An 18978-nucleotide genomic window follows, 5' to 3' on the forward strand; every position below is an offset into this window, starting at 1 on the left:
TAAACTGCTTAAAAATTATCTGTAGATAATTCCTCCATAATTTGCATTTTATTAATGACCATTCCTCTTGGTCAAAAGATATGGATCTAGGCCCAGAGCAGTGACTCACACCTGTAATCCCAGCACTTTGGGAAGCAAAGGCAGGAGGATTGCTTGAGCCCAGGAGTTCATGGCCAGCTCAGGCAACATAGGGAGACCCCATCTCTACAAAAAATTTAAAACTTAGCCGGGAATGGTGGTGCATGCCTGCAGTCCCAGCTCCTTGGGAGGCTGAGGTGGGAGGATTGGTTGAAGCTGAGAGGCTGAGGCTGCAGTGAGCCATGATTGTATTGCTGCACTCCAGCCCGGGTGACAGAGCAAGACACTGTCTCAAAAATATGTACATATATGGATCTACCACCTGATTTTTAAGTAACTCCATGGGATTTCAGAAGTGTTTTTGACATACCATGTTGTCTAAGGTAGATTCTGAGTACATGCCAAATTGGGACCATCATTGTATAAATTCAGTTGCCTTTTGAGCAGTCCCCATTAATTGTAGTAGAACTTTAGAAAACTACTAAACAGTAGTTTGTGGAATTGTGAGTCTTGAGTTTTAGGGCCAAATGTTTGGTGTTTATCATTCCATTAAGAAAAAAGCACCTTTGGCCAGGCGCGGTGGCTCCTGCCTATAATCCCAGCACTTTGGGAGGCTGTGGCGGGTGGATCATTTGAGGTCAGGAATTCGAGACTGGCCTGTCCAATATAGTGAAACCCCATCTCTACTAAAAATACAAAAATTAGCTGGGCATGGTAGCGGGCGCCTGTAATCCCAGCTACTTGGGAGGCTGAGGCACGAGAATGACTTGAACCCAGGAGGCAGAGGTTGCAGTGAGCCAAGATCATGCCACTGCACTCCAGCCTGAGCGACAGAGCCAGACTCAAAAATAAATTAAAAAAAAAAAAAAAGATAAAAAGAAATAAGCACCTTTGATCCTCAAGGAGAGTTTAGCCCTTCTCAGGATCTATTTTCCCCTTTGCCTTTCAGAGATACTCAGTATTTTCAGGATAAACACCAGGGCAACTAGTTACCACACTCTGCAGCTGCCTGCTCTTGATCTTTTAGGCATCGTGCTCCAAGGATGTTCTGGGTCACTTCTTGCTGAGAATCCTAACACTACTGAGGCAGCCTTGACTCAGCACACCTGTGTCCTAATTTTACCACTGTAGTTCACTGGCTGTAGAGGAGGACAAGGAAGTGCTAAGGAAGACAGGGAGTCACTAGCAACTTTACAAGACGTTGGCTGGGTCACGAACATTGCTAGCTTCAGTCCCTGTTACTTGAGGAGGTAGACCAGATGGGTCCCAACCTGCAAGCTCCAGAAAGGCCTAGGACTTCATTTTCTATTTGGAAACGTCACTTGGTATCTCTGAGCTTGGATGACCCATCTGTAAAATGGGGAGAATTCTTGCTTGACTTGCCCTATAATAAGATATTGTGCTCATGAAAAGAAGACAGGTATGAGTGCTCTGAAAAGGTCTTGTTGGTTTGATTTTAATTATTCTGCACACACAGACTTTTTGTCTTCGTCACAGATGGGTTCAGAGAAGTAAGTGACTTTCTCATGTCACACAAAGCTGGTGACTAAAAATAGAACTCACCAGTTAGTGCCAAATAAGTACAAGCCACTTGAGAAAACTCAAACAGGAGTCGGGAGCCACTTCTTTTCTCTGAAACTTACATTATCATAAAGGACCAGGCTAGAGAGTCGAGGGGGCATCCCTGGGTGGGGCGTACACTGCCTGCAGCTGATCCAGGTTCAAGAGTGGTGGAGTCTGACTGTGCCGGTGCATCTTCCACCCATGAGAGGCTGCAGAAGGCTGGGTTCCTGATTCCTAGGGTGGGCACCAGTGAGTACTGTGGGCTCCAAGGAGGGGTGGAGTGCTGTAGGTTTTGATAATCAAGGCAGACGTGGAGAGGAGAGGGAAATTTCTGGAGGAAGGTGAGGAAAGGCACCAAGAGGAGAAATCTCCCAGTGGATTAGGAAAGAAGTGGGCTGGTCTGAGCAGAGTTCAGGCAGAGATGTCCTCAGAGGGGCAAAGACTGAGAACCTTAGAGGAGTGGAGACCCTTTGGTACAGCTGGTAGAAACCCAACCTTTAAGTAGCCTAATGGAAAAAGGGGTGTGTATCACTCATAATTAGAGAATCGTGAGTATTCCAGCATCAGGCATGGCTGGATCCAGGTGTTCCCACATCGGCTCTATGTACTGGTTTCCTTCTTTCCTGCTGGGTCCGGCTCTACCATTTGCATCATAACCAACAGGAAGCGATTTCCCGTGCGGTCCTCCGTATAAATCCAAGGAGAACTCTTTTTAGCCCCTTTTAAGTCTGGACTCATTCCTGAACCAAATAGCAAGGCCAGCCTGGGTTACGCATCCACTTCATTGGGGGAGGGGAGCGGACCAGGGGCCGCAGAGAGAGGAGAATTTTCCCAAAAGAAGGAATTTGGGCCAATAATGCAATGTTTTGGTGAGGGTAAAGCAATGCTGTACCTCCATCCAGGTAGGCTAGGGGCGCCAGGCAACAGCTAACGACTTTCTCTCTCTGTCCCTGGAGCAGAAGGGATCGTGATCAAGACAGAGGAACAAGATGAGGAGGAAGAAGAGGAAGAGGAGGATGAGCTGCCGCAGCACTTGCAATCCCTTGGGCAGCTGTCCGGGAGATACGAGGCCAGTATGTACCAGACCCCGCTGCCCGGGGAGATGTCCCCCGAGGGCGAGGAGAGCCCCCCGCCTCTGCAGCTAGGAAACCCTGCAGTGAAAAGGCTGGCGCCCTCCATGCACGGTGAGCGGCACCTGAGCGAGAACCGCGGGGCCTCGAGCCAGCAGCAGCGGAACCGGCGCGGCGAGCGGCCCTTCACCTGCATGGAGTGCGGCAAGAGCTTCCGCCTGAAGATCAACCTCATCATCCACCAGCGCAACCACATCAAGGAGGGGCCCTACGAGTGCGCCGAGTGCGAGATCAGCTTCCGGCACAAGCAACAGCTCACGCTGCACCAGCGCATCCACCGCGTGCGCGGAGGCTGCGTCTCACCCGAACGCGGGCCCACGTTCAACCCCAAGCACGCGCTCAAGCCACGCCCCAAGTCACCCAGCTCGGGCAGCGGCGGCAGTGGCCCCAAGCCCTACAAGTGCCCCGAGTGCGACAGCAGCTTCAGCCACAAGTCCAGCCTGACCAAACACCAGATCACGCACACGGGCGAGCGGCCCTACACGTGCCCCGAGTGCAAGAAGAGCTTCCGCCTGCACATCAGCCTGGTGATCCACCAGCGCGTGCATGCGGGCAAGCATGAGGTCTCCTTCATCTGCAGCCTGTGCGGCAAGAGCTTCAGCCGCCCTTCGCACCTGCTGCGCCACCAGCGGACTCACACGGGCGAGCGGCCCTTCAAGTGCCCCGAGTGCGAGAAGAGCTTCAGTGAGAAGTCCAAGCTCACCAACCACTGCCGTGTGCACTCGCGCGAGCGGCCACATGCCTGCCCCGAATGCGGCAAGAGCTTCATCCGCAAGCACCACCTCCTGGAGCACCGGCGCATCCACACAGGCGAGCGGCCCTACCACTGCGCCGAGTGCGGCAAGCGCTTCACGCAGAAGCACCATCTGCTGGAGCACCAGCGTGCGCACACGGGCGAGCGGCCCTACCCCTGCACGCACTGCGCCAAGTGCTTCCGCTACAAGCAGTCGCTCAAGTACCACCTGCGGACCCACACGGGCGAGTGAGCGCGCGCCCCGCCACCCCTGCCCGGCCAGGTTCGCGGGCCGAGCCCCCCTCGGACACCGCCAGGCCCGAGCCCAGCGGGTGGGGGCGGGGCGCCCCCAGCCCCTTTGCCGTGAGCTCCCCTCTCCTTTCGTCCCTCCTCCCAAGGACATGGGGGCAGTGAGACCAGGTCCCTTGCTGCCGCGTTTCCCCGGGGCCCCAGGGGGGAGGGCGCGGACCTGGGGAACCCTTTCGGGCTGTTAATTTCCTTGACAATAAAATGGATGAAACCAATCAGCACGGGGGGCGTGATTTGGCCGCCGGCCACTCAGAGGGGCGGTGTAGGGCCCATCTAGTTGGGGATAGAACTTTATAATTACCTTTTGGATACTGTGGTTCTATTTGATAATAATAGAGTAATTTTTAAAAGACGAGCGTTTCCTGTTTGCCGTTTTTGTTTGGTTTGAAGGGGAGGGTTTGAGAAGGCCCGAGGGACATATGGTAGTGTCAGTTGACAGGTTCTGTTGGGACCCTTTTTTGTGTGCCTTCTCCATTTGGGTGGTAAAGGAGACGCTGATCCCGCTGGTTCTGAAATGGAGAAGGAGAGGCAGGACTGACGTCTAAAGGACCGCGGGAATCCCTAGACCTTCGCTTCTGCCCTGGAGTCCGCGAGGATGCTGGGAGCTCAGGACGTAATAGGTCCCAGTTGACTAGCATGATCAACAAGAGTGACGGTCAGGTTTGGAATGAGCTGGAGTCCTGTAGCAAAAGCTGGGCGCTTCCCTCAGTGCCCAGGCGTTCCTGCCTAGCTTGAAATGCAGCTGGCTGAGGAGTAGGGTGGCGGGAGGGAAGCCTAGGGAAGAGGTGCAGAGGCCCCTGGTGCCAGTCTTTGCGGAAGCCACAAAAGGCACCAGTCAGAACATTTTTTATTTGAATGTTGCATCAAAGCTACTCTGGACTTGCTGAATGCACTAATGAATCCTGGTTTCTCAAGGTATTCATTCATTTCCCATCTGCCTACAGCTCTCTCTTTTGAAAGAGAAACTGCAGGCATACTACATTGCCCACAGAGCGATTTACTCTGCTGATGGGTTTGGCAGTGGCCCAGAGAGAATTCAGGCCATTCGAAGGGACAATTCACGGAGGCTAGCAGAGTGCGCAGCTCAGTCTCGCACACTGAGGAAGCTGGGCTGAAAGCGGAGAGACTGGCCTGAGAGGAGAGCACTGCTGAAGCCAGGCCTGTCAAGTTGTGACAAGATACTTGAAGGGGGTTTGCAAAAGGGGATTTGGAGGACGAAGGTGATACACTCTTGACTTTCAGGGGACCATAGAGATCATCAACTCCCTCTTCTTTGTATAAAGAATTCGTAAGCTAAGCACAGAAAGGGGAAGTGATAGCACAAGATCTCACATGTGAAGCTTCTCCATTTAGACTGAATTTCTAAGTCGATGGTAGGACACAGGGATGGTGGCCAGAGGAGGGAGCAGAGGTCTGGGCTGGTGTGAAGGTCTGAGGGGCAGTTTCCACCAAGACCTCAAGCATCAGCTGCGGGGCTGGTGCAGATACATGGGCAGGTAGTTCCAGTAGTGTGCAGCCAGCTTCACCAGTTGCCAGGCAGAGGGCGCCTGCAGGAGGACAGCTTCCCCCAGCAGGTGGAATCTGAGCTGGGCCTACAGGATGGGGAGGATTTCCATAGATGAGAAAAATGAGGAAAGCTTTCTTGGTGGGGGTGGTCATAAAAGGAAAAGTGTGGAGAGTAGGCTGCATGTAAGATCAGGAGCAGTGATGAATTAAACCTGAGCTGGAGGAAAGGGCCTTTCTAGGAAAAACAGGGCCAAATGTTGGTTTGGAGTAGACCAGGGGTGCAGAGAGGATCTAAAACTGCAAGGCTGCAGACTTTGAATTGGATCTTGTAGGAAAAACCATTGAAGATTGCTGAGTAGGAGAGAGAGATGATGCAAATAGCTATCCAAGGACTGAATCTGGTAGAAGGCAAAGAAACCTAACAGTCAGGTGTGGGAGAACCAGCTCACTTCCACGGACAGGTTGCAGATAGCAGAACCCGTGGGTGGAGGTTGAAGGGATGGCAGGGGAAATGGTTCTTTTGAACATGAGGATATTTGAAGTCTCAAAGAGTTGTTGTTAGTGGAGGAATTTGGGGAGGTATTTGGTAGAGGGCTGTTGCTGCCCTAAATTTTTACTAGCTCGAATTGGAGGACTGAAGAGTGCTTGAAACGTCCAGCTTGATTGGAGACTGAGGTGGAGTGCGGTAGAATCCATGTGGGAGACTCAAAGAGGAACTTCATTTGTTACATGAAGTTAGCAGGACATTATGGCGTCAAATGGGAATGGTGCTTGAGAGGCTTTCTTTTCCTAGGAAATCTGGGTGGTTTTTGTTTTGTTTTGCTTGTTTTCTGAGACAGGGTCTTGCACTGTCACCTAGGCTGGCATGTGGTAGCACAATCATGGCTCACTCTGACCTCAACCTCTTAGGCTCAAGCAGTCCTCCTGCCTCAGCCTCTCGAGTAGCTGGGGGACTACAGGTGTGTACCACCACATCCAGCTAATTTTTTTTAACTTTTTTGGAGATGGGGGAGTCTTTCTGTGTTGCCCAGGCTAGTCTCAAACTCCTGGCCTCAAGCCATCTTCCCACCTTAGCCTCCCAAAGTGCTGGGATTACAGGTATGAGCCACTGATCCCATCTGAAATTTGTTTTTTAAAAAGATTAAACCAAATATAGTCAAAGATTGGTATTTCTTTTTATTTTAACTGACTTAATTTATTGCATCAACTAGAACAGTCTGGTTCGTGCATCCTTACGTCTCTGTCTATTGGAATACGATTTAAAGTATTTCAAGACACATCATAGTACGTCAAGACTGGTTCATCTTAACACATAGCTGGGCTGCCATGACTTCCCTGACTACTACCTCCCCTTCCTTGGCTCTGACTCCCTCCTCATGCCTCTTCTTCGTAAGTGCCTAGCACCCTGTGCCCCAAATCGTCTCTCCCCTTGTCCTGACTTCTTGCCACCATCTTGAATCTCACTTTCCATTTGCCCTAATCTCTGCTATTGGTTCCTAAAGTGTAGGTAGCCTTTGGCGTCAAAAAGATGTGGCTTTAAACTTCAGTTGTATGGCCTTGAACAAGTTAATTAACAGAACATCAATTTCCTCATCTGTTAAATGGGGACAATAAAGGTCCCATTGTTCTGAGGCTTAAATCACAATAAATACATAGCAAACACACTGGCGGATACTAAGGTCTCAGTAAGAGTTTACTCATTTCAAACAGAAGTTCAAGTTGGTGGTGGGCTAGTGTTATATCCTAAAAGAATGAATCTTTGAGAAAGAAATTTCAGTAGGCAAATGGAGATTATTTTGGTGTAAGAAAGTGCAAATTAAACCACAACTATATCATGGTCCTTATCTAGGAGTGGACAGGGTTTCGTTTCACCCCTTGGCCACACTCCAGAGTTTGCAGGAGATAGTACCCCACCTCGCTGGGTTTTCCGGTCCTCTTTCACAGTGCTTTTCTTGGGTGCCCTTAATTTAACTAGAAAGTCAGACTTTTGAACTCCTAAGTTGCCTGTTGCCGTTGGCCCCATAAAGCTGTGTAGCAGAAGGAATAACTACCATTTCTTGAGAGCTTCTTACTTTGGAAGACTTTACATACATCCCTTCATAACTCTGACGCACGTTTCATTACACCCATTTTATAGGTGAAGAGCTCCAGGCTCAGGGAGGTTAAGTAGGCCCAAAGTCACACAACAACCAAATAGTAGAGCCAGGATTTGAACTCAGTACTTTGACTCCAAAGCCCATGTGCTTGGCCAAAAAGTTTTTTTCCTGGGGTCAGTATGGTTGTTGAAAAAAGAAAAGCCAGCACCTCTTTTAAATTATTCCATTTTGCCTCCAGATTTTTTGACTGAAGATAAAATTGGGGGAAACAATATATTAAACAGAACATGCCCTGTGCATTTGCCAAAATGATGAACACAGTAAGAGGATAAAAAAAAAAAATGTTCAAGGCAGGAAAAAACACTTAGCGCCGAGCCCTAGCATTTTACAGCTGAGAAATGAAGAGGAGAGGAGTTGGGTCCTCTGAGGTCACAGGTGGGACAGGAGGGCTGGTACTGAGGGGATGCTCACTGTCTTCCAGCCCCCCAGTATTTATTAAGCACCACTTGTGTGCAAAGAATTGTGCTGGGCTCTGTGGAGAAACACAAGAGGATTAGGAATCCATGGCTGCCTTGACAGCACTTAGCATCTGGTGGAGACTGGCAGCCTGATTAAGCCTCTGGGGATCTGGAAAGCTGGGACCATCAGAGGCCTTTAGGCGGCTGTCTCCGACAAGGACCGCATCCCCAGCCTTTCTTCATTTCTTTTTTTTTTTTTTTTTTTTTTTTTTTGAGACAGAGTCTCGCTTAGTCGCCCAGCCTGGAGTGCAGTGGCGCGATCTCGGCTCACTGCAAGCTCCGCCTCCCGGGTTCACGCCATTCTCCTGCCTCAGCCTCCCGAGTAGCTGGGACTACAGGCGCCCGCCGCCTCGCCCGGCTAATTTTTTGCATTTTTAGTAGAGACGGGGTTTCACCGTGTTAGCCAGGATGGTCTCGATCTCCTGACCTCGTGATCCGCCCGCCTCGGCCTCCCAAAGTGCTGGGATTACAGGCGTGAGCCACCGCGCCCGGCCGCCTTTCTTCATTTCTCTTCAGTGGATGTAGCCTGAACCAGCCAGGTGTCTGTGGGAGACCTTTCCTCAAGCACTGTGGTGGCAGCTCCTCAGATTAAGGGATCAGGGACAGAGGCCCTCCAGGCCCTACTGTTGCCAGGGCAACGTTGAGTCAGGCCAGGGCCTCTCCTCCAGCACTCTGGAAAGCATTACTGCTGTTGAAGGCTTGTTGCTTCCCAGTCATAGTGGCAACTTCTAGATTACAATTTGTAAAAAAATCAACTTTACATCTACCATTTCTAGTTGGTTTCCTTGAAATTAGGAATTTTCATTAAAATATAGACTTTAGCCCTTTTACTTCTGTTTTCTACAAAGGACAGCTCCCGGTTAAATGATTTTTCTAAAAAAAAAAAAAAAAAAGAAAAAAAAAAGGAAGGTGAAAGGAAGGAAAAAAGGGAAAAAGACCAGGATAGAAAGAAAGGAAAGAAAACATTAAACATAGTACTATTGATCGCAATCTTACATGAAAAGTTCTGTTCAGAAGTCAGAACTAGCCAAAAGTTTATTAAGGATAATAACTAAAATCACAACAATTCATTGAGTTTTACCATGTTGCAGTCACTGTGCCAAATCGTAAATGCTTTCCTTTCATTTTATCTTGGAACAACCTGTGAAATTGGTATTTGTGTCCCCTTGAACAGATGAAGTTCAGAGAGGTTCAGCAATCAGCAGCCAAGGTCACACGGCCAGAATTTAACCTAAGTGTGTGGGAAGCCCAGTTGTGTGCTATTAATCACTGTTACATACTGCCTCCCAATTTCAACATGGATCCTTAATAAAGAGGGCACAACATGACTATTTCTTTTTGATTTGCAGCTCTCACTATCTATGGGCACAGCATGTGAGTCTGGACCTGTTCCCTGGCTGCCTGGCCAGCACAGTTCCCTGGCTGCCTGGCCAGCTGAGCCCGGGCGACATTGGGATAGGCACTGAGGTTCACCTGACCAGGGTAGAATAGGTGTTCCTGGGCACGTTGGTGGTTAGAACACCAATCCAGCCCCCATTTTAGACTGAGCCCTCTATACCTTAGGCACTTTGGGAAGAGCACTGATATGGCAAAAGGCCACCCTTCTCTGTTTATTTCTGATGTTGGGACCTAAGAAACCATTTGTTTATCAGTCAAAGGAGTAGTTGCATGAAGGAGATTATTATAAGGAAAACTACCTGCTTTCTAATAACATAAAATACATCCTTGACTCTAATCCTGCCGGCTCAATGCTACCTCTGAGTTCTCACCATTCCCTCCCCGCCACTACCACATGAATGAAACTCACTGCTTCTCTTTGTAAAATAATATCCAGGTTCTCAAAATAACTCAAGTATTATAAGACAGGAGCATCACTGCTGTCTATTAATTTAGGTAATGGAAAGTTGCATTTTAATGACAAAATGTACCAATGAAAATTTCTATCCCTGCTAGTAATTTTATTTAAAGAATGATTATCAGGACAACAGACTGTTTCTTCTTAAAATTGGTATAGTCTAATAAGTATAAAATATTTTAAAAAATTAAATGCAATCAGCTCTTCATTTACAGGATATACAAATAATAAAATTATGTCCTCAAAGGATTGAAATAGCTTGAATTTAAGCTAAACTCAATTAAGAAAAGTAAACAAGTATGGAAGGTGAAACTTGCCATTTTTCCACAGAAGGTACCAGCCAAGAACTACATGGTTCCATGATCGAATTTGCTGCAGAATTATGCAAATTCTAAAATTTAAGATAAAAAATACTTATTTGTTTTTGAGACAGAGTCTTGCTCTGTCTCAGGCTGGAGTACGGTGGCGACATTATGGCTCACTACACCTGGGTCCTCCCACATTCAGGTGATCCTCCCGCCTCAGCCTCCCGAGTAGCTGGGACCACAGGCATAAGCCACCAAGCCTAACTAATTTTCTTATATTTAGTAGAGACGGGGTCTCACTACGTTGCTCAGGCTGGTCTCAAACTCCTGGACTCAAGCAATCCTCCTCCATAGGCCTCCCAAAGTGCTGGGATTACAGGTGTGAACCACCGCGTCTGGCCTATACAAAAAATTTCTGCTGAGTGTAGTGGTTCACGCCTGTAATCCCAGCACTTTGGGAGGCCTGAGGAGGATCGCTTGAGCCTGGGAGTTTGAGACCACCCTGAGCAACGTAGTGAGAACCCGTCTCTTAAAAAAATTCTGTATGTATTTTTCTATTTGGATGATAGTCATCACTATAAATCACATTAATTTTGTCCAAAAGTAAAGACGCTAAGTTGGTTCCCATAGTGACCCCCTGAACAATTTAATAATAATGACTGTCCAGCTAAAATTTGTATTATTTATTTCCCACTTTAACCCAGTGGTTCCTTACCTTATCTTGAATTAATCAATGCCTTAACAAGCCCATTTATCCAGTGATGCATTCTGAAATAAGTTTGGGGGGAAAAAAAAACAAAAAACCTCAAATGTTTCAGAGTGATGCTAAAAAAGCAAGTCAATATTCAGACCAGTTTAAGCCAATCTCTGGTGTATTTAATTCATACAGTAGACAAATTGAGAGAAATAGACACATTTTCCTTGCCCAAATTGTTGCCAGCTCTTCAGAGTCTTGAAATAAACGTTAATTGCCTACAAACATGCTTGGGTGTTTATTTTACCAAAAAGATTAACTCTCATTAGTATGTAATAATCACGTAACAGAATTCCAGAATTTTATTTAAAATTCTTTGCCCCCAAATGAAAATAGCATTTTTTTCTGGTTGTAGAAGGAATTTCTATGTTCTAAACAATAAAAACTGAAAATTGAACAAGTCCCTTATTTCTCCAAGACGAGGTGTCAAGTCTCTTCCATAACTATGGAAGAAATCAATTTTATTTACCACCCAGTATGAGGACTTTTAACCATCTCCACCTGTGAAATTACTTGGATGCATTCATCCCTTCTCTGTAGAACTAAATCTGTAATATATTTTAGAATCTCTTTCAGATTCAGGACATGAAATCTTTATCAAATTTATAATGATAAAATTTTTGCACTTCATCTGTCAGTGTTTTCAAGCTTTTGTTTGAAGCCTCTGGTATCCCTTGTTTAAATAAAACAATTTTCAGAAGCTAAATATGTAAAATGACTCGTGCCTTAAGAGGCTGGAGAGGGAGCCAAGCCTACCTGCTCTGGCGCTCCCGTCTTCCCAAACTCCCCCTGTACTGAGGGGTCTCCAAGGAGGAAGCTCACTTCAAAAACCTCTGCCCTGGGCAAGTCACCAGGGCTCCTTTTCTCTTGCTTCAACTTTTCCTAGCCTCAATCCAAACTCTGTATGTTTAATTTATCCAGTGACACACTCCATGCTTACTTAATTCTTTGACAGAACACAGTTTCTTAGGTTTATTTCTTTCCTTGTGGGATATGCATGCTTTCCTATTTTCTATATGTTACTTGGCAGATGTTCTTATCAGAAAATAGTAAGTCTCTATAACCTTGCCAGTGAAATCCAGAGAGCTAACATCTACCGAGAATCCCTGGAAGGCCGGGGAAGATAGCAGGGCAGATGTCTTAAGCTCTGTGAGAAAGCTACAAGGACGTCCCCCCTCACCCCCCCGCCCCAACCCCATGTTATTTTTACAGCAAACGCTTCCACGGTGAAGGCAACGAAAGATTCAGGTGCAAGGTGCAGCCTCGCAAGACCCCTGGCCACACACACATCACTGCGGGAGGTTGGAGAGTCCCCTCTACCGGGCTTTCCAGGGCTTGGCGCGTGCTCGGAGCGTGCACTCAGCGGCCATTGTGTGTTTGATTTTTCCCAAGGGCAGGGCCGGCTTTTGTTCATTTCGCGCTTGCTCTAGAGTCTGGCGCAAAGTCCTCAGAGGTCCTCAGTGAACGCGAAATGAACGGATGAACAAGCCACAGGTGACAATGTGCGGGAAGAAACACGGGTACAATCGCAAATCTCTGCCCAGCTGGGATGGAGATGATTCTCTTCATTAAAACTGATCCAACACTTTTAAACGCTATCACTTAAAAATGGATTTTATCATTCCTTCTGACATTTCAGCCCCAATATTAGGTAGAGTACCCGCATCACTGCCAAATCCTTACCACCGTTGCAGGTGGCTGGTGTGCGGCAGAAATCCTGCTCCACGGTCCTGCCCTTTGCAGCAAGGTCACCCAGCTGCCTGATAAGGAGTCCAGGGACGGGCAGCGAGCGGGACTGCGGGGACAGCGCCGGGCACGCCGCGTGGCACCCGAGGCCCGCCCGCCCTTCCTGGCTGGGTATGAACGCCAGCCGCGCCCGCGAGCGGCAACCCCGGGCTTCCTCTCGTTCAGGTCGCCTGGCGCGGCCGTGCCTTCCTGCTTCCCTACGGCAGCGGCACACCGGGGCCTTGGGAACCCGAGAAGGGGCCCTCCCCCAAGCCAGGCCTGTCCAGGTCCCCGCGAGTCCCCGCGGCTCGCCCAGAGCTCAGCGAGTCCCGTCCTCGGTCTCCCCGCCGGCCTCGCGGCTCCATTGCTGCCGCCCAAGAGGCCCTACTCGAGCCCCTAAAATCCTGCGCCCCCCATTTGGCGCCTGTGGGATGGGGCACAACCGTGTCAGTCTCACCGGTGCTGTGAGTGCAGCTGCGAGCCAATGGAGCAAGGACTTAAACGATTATATTTTTACTTTAAAGATGTATTTATGCGTCTCTATCCATATTTTAAGTATACACATTTTCTCGATTAAATTAATTTTGATGACTTGACTTTTAGACGTTCCTCTTCCTGGGCGTTTTTTCCCCCGTCTGATGACAACGGGAGCGCGCTGCTGGGTGCCCGGCAGGGCGCGCCGGCGGCCCACGGGCTGCCTCCCGGGCCCGCGCCACGTCGGGCCGCGAGGAGGCCGCGCGCTGCCCCCTGCCGGCCAGAGCCGGGGAGGCCCCGGAGGCCGCGGCGCCCTCACCTGGCCGCTGGTGGCCGCTCTAGGAATGCGCGCGGCCTTCTCGGTGGTGGCGCGGGGGCTGCCTCGCGGCAGGGACCCGCTCATCCAGACGCCCGAGCCCCAGCCCCGCCTGCCAGCCGGCGGGCACTTCCGCCGTCGCAGTGCGGGAGCAACCCGGAGCCAGCCCTGGTTAGCGGCAGCCGCTCTCAGGTTGCTTTTCTTGCGCTCTCTGGCCTGCCGGCCCAAGGCCCCGGCAGATCCCCGTGCAAACACAGTTGGTGCAAACACAGTTGGTGCAAACAAAGGTGCGGCCGCAGGAATCTGAGAGCACAGGAAATATGAGACCTACCCCAACCCGAAGGCTCAACCCACGGCACAAAAGAGCACAGAAGACCCAGAGGACCGTGGGGTCCCAGAAGAAGAGGGGACTCCGTTAATTGACCCCGAGCTTTAGGGTTGCTCAAGCTCCTTCCCGGGCAGCAGGCATTCTACCCACTTTTCTCGTGCAGATGAGGAAGCCAAGGCTGAGGCCCAGCCCCTGGCCGCTCGCTGTGTTTGTCCCATGGGAGGTGGACCTGGAGGCACTCTCTCATGATAAGGCTGCACTTTTTTTTCCTTGATATATTTTCAAATGTCTGCCTAGTTATTTCCGAAGACTAAATTCTTTAGCTCAGGCTGCGGTGGCCCCCTAATAAAGAAAACAAATGCCCTACGAAGACTAACCTCCTAGAGTGGAACTGCCTGGTCCAGCGTTTGAGGCACAGGACCAGACGATCCCCCCGCAGGTCGGCCGTCTCCCCCTCGTTCTGTGTGGGGAGCAGGCAGGGAAGCCCCGCTCCGTGGGCCGGCGGGAAGGCTGGCAAGCACCCGGTGCATTTGAGGAACGTGTACCTCCGTGTGCCTCCGTGTGAGTGCTGTGCAGGCGGCGGGGCCTCTGCCCTATTGTGGGGCCTCACTCTTAACGGATTTGAATGCTGTGGGAGCACTAGGCAGCCAGGGGATCTTTGGAAAAGGTAAATTTGATCATAGTCCTCTCTTGCTTGGGCGGTTCCCCATTGCTCTTAGGGTAAAGTCCAAAATCTCTTCAGGGCCCACTAGGCCCTGCCTGCCTCCTCGGCCCTGTCCTGGGTTGCTGTAACAAAGTGCCGCAAACTGGTTGGCTTTAAACAACAGAAATGGATTCTCGCAGTTCTGGAGGCCAGAGGTCCAAGATCAAGGTGTGGTCCAGCTTGGTTCTTACTGGAGTCTCTGAGGGACACCGTCCCATGCCACTCTCCTGGCTTTGGCATTGGATGCAGCACGCCAGCATGCAGCTGGCCTGCTCCCCGTGTCTCCTCTCTTCTGATGGTAACAGTCATATTGGACCGAGGGCCCACCCTGCTCCAGGATGACCTTGTCTTCATTAACTATTACATCGGCAATGATCCTATTTCCAAAGAAGGTCACCTTCTGAGGCTCTTGGAAGGACATGAACTTTGGGAAGACCCTACTAAGTCCACACAGGCTGTCCCCCAGACTCCAGCACCCTAACCTTCTCTCTGCTCTTGGCGCCCCACTGCCTTAGGCTTCACCCATGCTGTCCAGCTTCCTGGGCTGCTCATCTCCCAACTAACGTTCCTCCTGCACGGTGTTGTGGAAATGTCACTCCCTCAGAGAAGGCCTCTGGAACACCCCAGCTTAGGGTAACTGTGGTGCCCACTGTCCACCTTCCCCCTTCTAGGTTCACAGAACTTAAGACAGTTATCATTGAAGTGATACTGAGTGACAGTGGATGTTCATGTGTGCCTCCTCCACCTAAACCTGCTCCTCATGGGCAGAAACCAGGTCGTCTGGATGAACAATAACTTTAATTCCATGGCCGAGGAGGCTTACAGACTGACCTGGGTAGCTGGTCTCCACAGGACAGGCCCATGATGAGGAAGACCTGTGCCAAGCCCAGCAGAGTCTCTCAGGCAGGGCTCAGAGATGTGGCCCCTGCACATGGGAGGGAGATCCAAATCCAGGCTCCACTCTCCCTGGGATGGCACAGTAAACAAATGCCACCTCCTGACCTGGCTCATAGGGCCCTCCATGGCCTGACTCCACCTCACCTCCCTCACCTCCAACTCAAATCAGTGTCCTGCTCTGCCCCCTCTGCTGCCCCACACTGGCTTCGTTCTTGCTTCATGCTGCCAAGCCACTTCCAAGTGGGTCACTCTACCCAAGGCCTGGGATTCTCTGCATCCAGAATTTTAGTTATTTTTATCTACTTATTTTTTGAGGTAGGGTCTCATTCTGTCACCTAGACTGGAGTGCAGTGGCATGATCGTAGCTCACTGCAGCCTCGACTCGCCAGGCTCAACTGATCCTCTGGCTTCAGCTTCCCAAGTAGCTGAGACTATAGGTGCATGCCACCACGCCTGGCTAATTTTTTTTTTTAATCTTTTGTACAAATGAGGTTTTGTTATGTTGCCCAGGCTGGTCTTGAATGCCTGTGCTCAAGCAATCTGCCCACCTCAGCCTCCCACAATGCTGGGATTGCAGGTGTGAGCCCCCACATACATCCAGATTTTACTCACTGGCTTCTTATCATTCAGATTTCAACTCCAATCATCGTTTCCTGACCATCCCTGTTGTCTTCCATCAGAATACCATGCTTTATTTTCCTGTAGTGTTTTCAATATCTGTGATTATTTCATTCATGCATTCGTTTGCTTGTCTGTCACACTGCACTCTGGGAATACAGCTCCATGGGGCCAGGGCTGTTTTTCTTTGCCTCATTCACTGCTGAGTCCTCAGTGCCTAGACTAGACCCTGGAACGTAGCGTATTTGTTAAATGACTGAATGAGTCACTTAGTCCCCCTGAATCTGTTTCTTCAGCTATAAAATGGGGGCAATCTTAACTATTTCCTAGGATATAACAATTGTGCCTGCCTCAGAGAGCTATGAGGATTCTGTAGGATAGTGTATATGAGCCTCCAACAGAAACACTCAGCACACGTGAGCCATTATTTCTATCTCAGATTCACCCATCCTCACATGGAGAGGGCAGGACTGGGAATGAGGTGGTAACTCTTTCAGATCCCAGTAATCAGCTCTCTGTTCTTGCAGTTATCCAAGCTTTACTAGAAAAGATGGAAGAAATGCAGTATTGTGGAAAGAGCCCTGGACATGGACAGAGAGGTCTTGAACTTGAGTTCCTTGGAAATTGTCTGAGGCTGTGCCCTCATGTGCAAAATGGAATTAATTATTCCTATAAAAGCCTTAATGAGGCCAGGCATGGTGGCTCACACCTGTAATCCTGGCACTTTGGGAGACTGAGGCAGGAGGACTGCTTGAGCCCAGGAGTTCAAGACCAGCCTGGTCAACAGAGCGAGACGTTGTCTCTAACAACAGCAACAACAACAACAACAACAAATCCAGATGATGTGGTGGTGCAGGCCTGTAGTCCTAGCTACTTGAGAGGCTGAGATGGGAGGATCACTTGAGCCTAGGAGTTTGAGGTTACAGTGAGCCATGATCGTGCCCACTGCACTCCTGAGCAACAGGGCAAGACCTTGGTTCTAAAAAAAAAAAAAAAAAAAAAAAAGCACTTGAATGAGTACTTTATGTGTAAATTATAATGTACTTATTTCCCAAATTAGCATTCCTTGGAGTCTTTTTTTGTCTTAAGCAATTATGTACTAATTATGTCAAAAGGAAATTATATTGCTTATAATTACGAGAAGAGATATACTTAAATGTGTAATATTTATGGGTTTTTTCTGATTTCCAAAGTGATACATTTTATTGCAGAAAATGTGAAGAATATAGAGGAATATAAAGAAAAACATTCTAAAATCACCCATAACCCCTGTATTCATGCTTTAGTCCTCACATGTGTGTCCTGAAGCAAACAGTGCACGTGAAGGGCATCCTCACCGAACTGAGATGCCCCCAGGTGGGTGATCTGGGAAGCTGACAGGTAAGTGGCTCCCTAGAAGGCCACGGAGAGGACCTGCGCCTGTTCCACACACTGATGCTTGTTTGACTGAGTCCTGGGAGTGGCTAGATGGGGGAGGGGGGCACAAGAAGGGGCTATGGCCCTAAACAGGGCATTTAACTATAGATCAAGAGCTTCCAATTTGAATTGAGGTGCTTCTGGGGGCCCTTAAACTTACAAAATAATTTCTTAGTGGTTTAGGAAAATAGAACAATTACTGAAAATACCAAAAAGTATAAAGAAGGAATAGTCACTAACAATCTCACCATGGAGCTAGGAGATATTAGGATTTCAAAATATTTCTTTTTAGCTTTTTGTTTCATTGATTCTGTTTATTTTTACCTTTGAGATAATACCCCCTCTCATTTTACATCGCGATTCGCAACTGTGGCTGCACACTGGAATCCCCTGACAGTACAAACTATCAGTGTCTGGGTATCACCCTAAATATTCTGATTCAACTGATCTGCATTAGTACTTTTAAAACCTCCCTAGGTGATTCTAAGGTACAGTCAGAATTGAGAACCACTGACTTCAGATGTAATTCACATTTTCTTATGAATTATATCAAACATTTTAAATAGCTAGTTTTCTATCATGTGCCTATGCCATAGCTTCTTAACCACCTCTCTAATATTAGGCATTTCTGTTTCTATTTGTTTTTTTGTTTGTTTTGTTTTTTTGTTTGTTTGTTTGTTTTTTGAGACAGGGTCTTCCTCCGTGGCCCAGGCTAGAGTGCAGTGGCGCAATCTTGGCTCACTGCAACCTCCGCCTCCCAGGTTCAAGCTATTCTCCCACCTCAGCCTCCTGAGTAGCTGGGATTACAGGCACGCACCACCACAGGCCAGCTAATGTTTGTATTTGTAGTAAAGACAGGGGTTTCACCATATTGGTCAGGCTGGTCTCGAACTCCTGACCTCAGGTGATCTACCTGCCTCGGCCTCCCAAAGTTCTGGGATTACATGCATAAGCCACCGCTCCCTGCCATCTATTAGCTTAAATATTTTAAATAACACTTAAGAGCACTTAAATACCTTTGAGCCAACATTTTTTCACATTTCAGGCTTTTTCTGGGCTGGGTTCATAGAAATAAAATTACTATTAGGTCAAAGGGAACTGTTTGAACTTATCTCTTATTTTATACTGCCTTTCCTCTCGAGAAAAGTTATACCAAGGCCAGGCATGGTGGCTCAGGCCTGTAATCCCAGGACTTTGGGAGGCCAAGACAGGTGGATTGCTTAAGGTTAGGAGTTGGAGACCAGCCTGGCCAACATGGTGAAACCCTTTCTCTACTAAGTTACAAAAATTCGCCGGGCATGGTGGCAGGCATCTGTAATCCCTGCTACTTTGGGAGGCTGAGGCCGAGGATCTCAGCTCACTGCAACCCAGGTGGTGAAGGTTGCAGTGAGCCAAGATCGTGACACTGTGCTCCAGCCTGGGCGATAGAGCAAAAAAATAAAAATAAAAATAAAAAATTGTACCAGTTTACAGGCCTAAAATAGTATGGTCTTACCATGCCCTTGCCAGGATGAGGATTACTACTTTAATATTTGTCCATTTCAATACAGGAAAAATGTTCAATGGTGTTGTTTTCATTTGCATGTCTTTGGTTTTACTAAGATTTATTTTGACTTACTGAGATAATACTTACTCTTTTCTATCAACTACTATG

At 48.6% G+C, this 18978-nt stretch overlaps 1 protein-coding gene across 6 annotated transcripts in view; it reads left to right on the top strand.

Moving 5' to 3' along the window:
• ZNF777 (zinc finger protein 777) overlaps window positions 1-4165 on the top strand; it is a 29855-nt gene extending 25690 nt beyond the window's left edge. For all 6 annotated transcript variants that reach the window (XM_009204140.4, XM_021936382.2, XM_021936381.2 and 3 more), the window contains one exon: window positions 2601-4165. In XM_009204140.4, coding sequence (XP_009202404.2) covers window positions 2601-3757 — 1157 coding nt within the window. In that variant the 3' untranslated portion in view covers window positions 3758-4165. The remainder of the gene's footprint in view (window positions 1-2600) is intronic.
• The last annotated feature ends 14813 nt before the right edge of the window (window positions 4166-18978 follow it).

Source organism: Papio anubis, chromosome 4, assembly GCF_008728515.1.
Source record: "Papio anubis isolate 15944 chromosome 4, Panubis1.0, whole genome shotgun sequence".
Classification (NCBI taxonomy): Eukaryota; Metazoa; Chordata; class Mammalia; order Primates; family Cercopithecidae; genus Papio; species Papio anubis.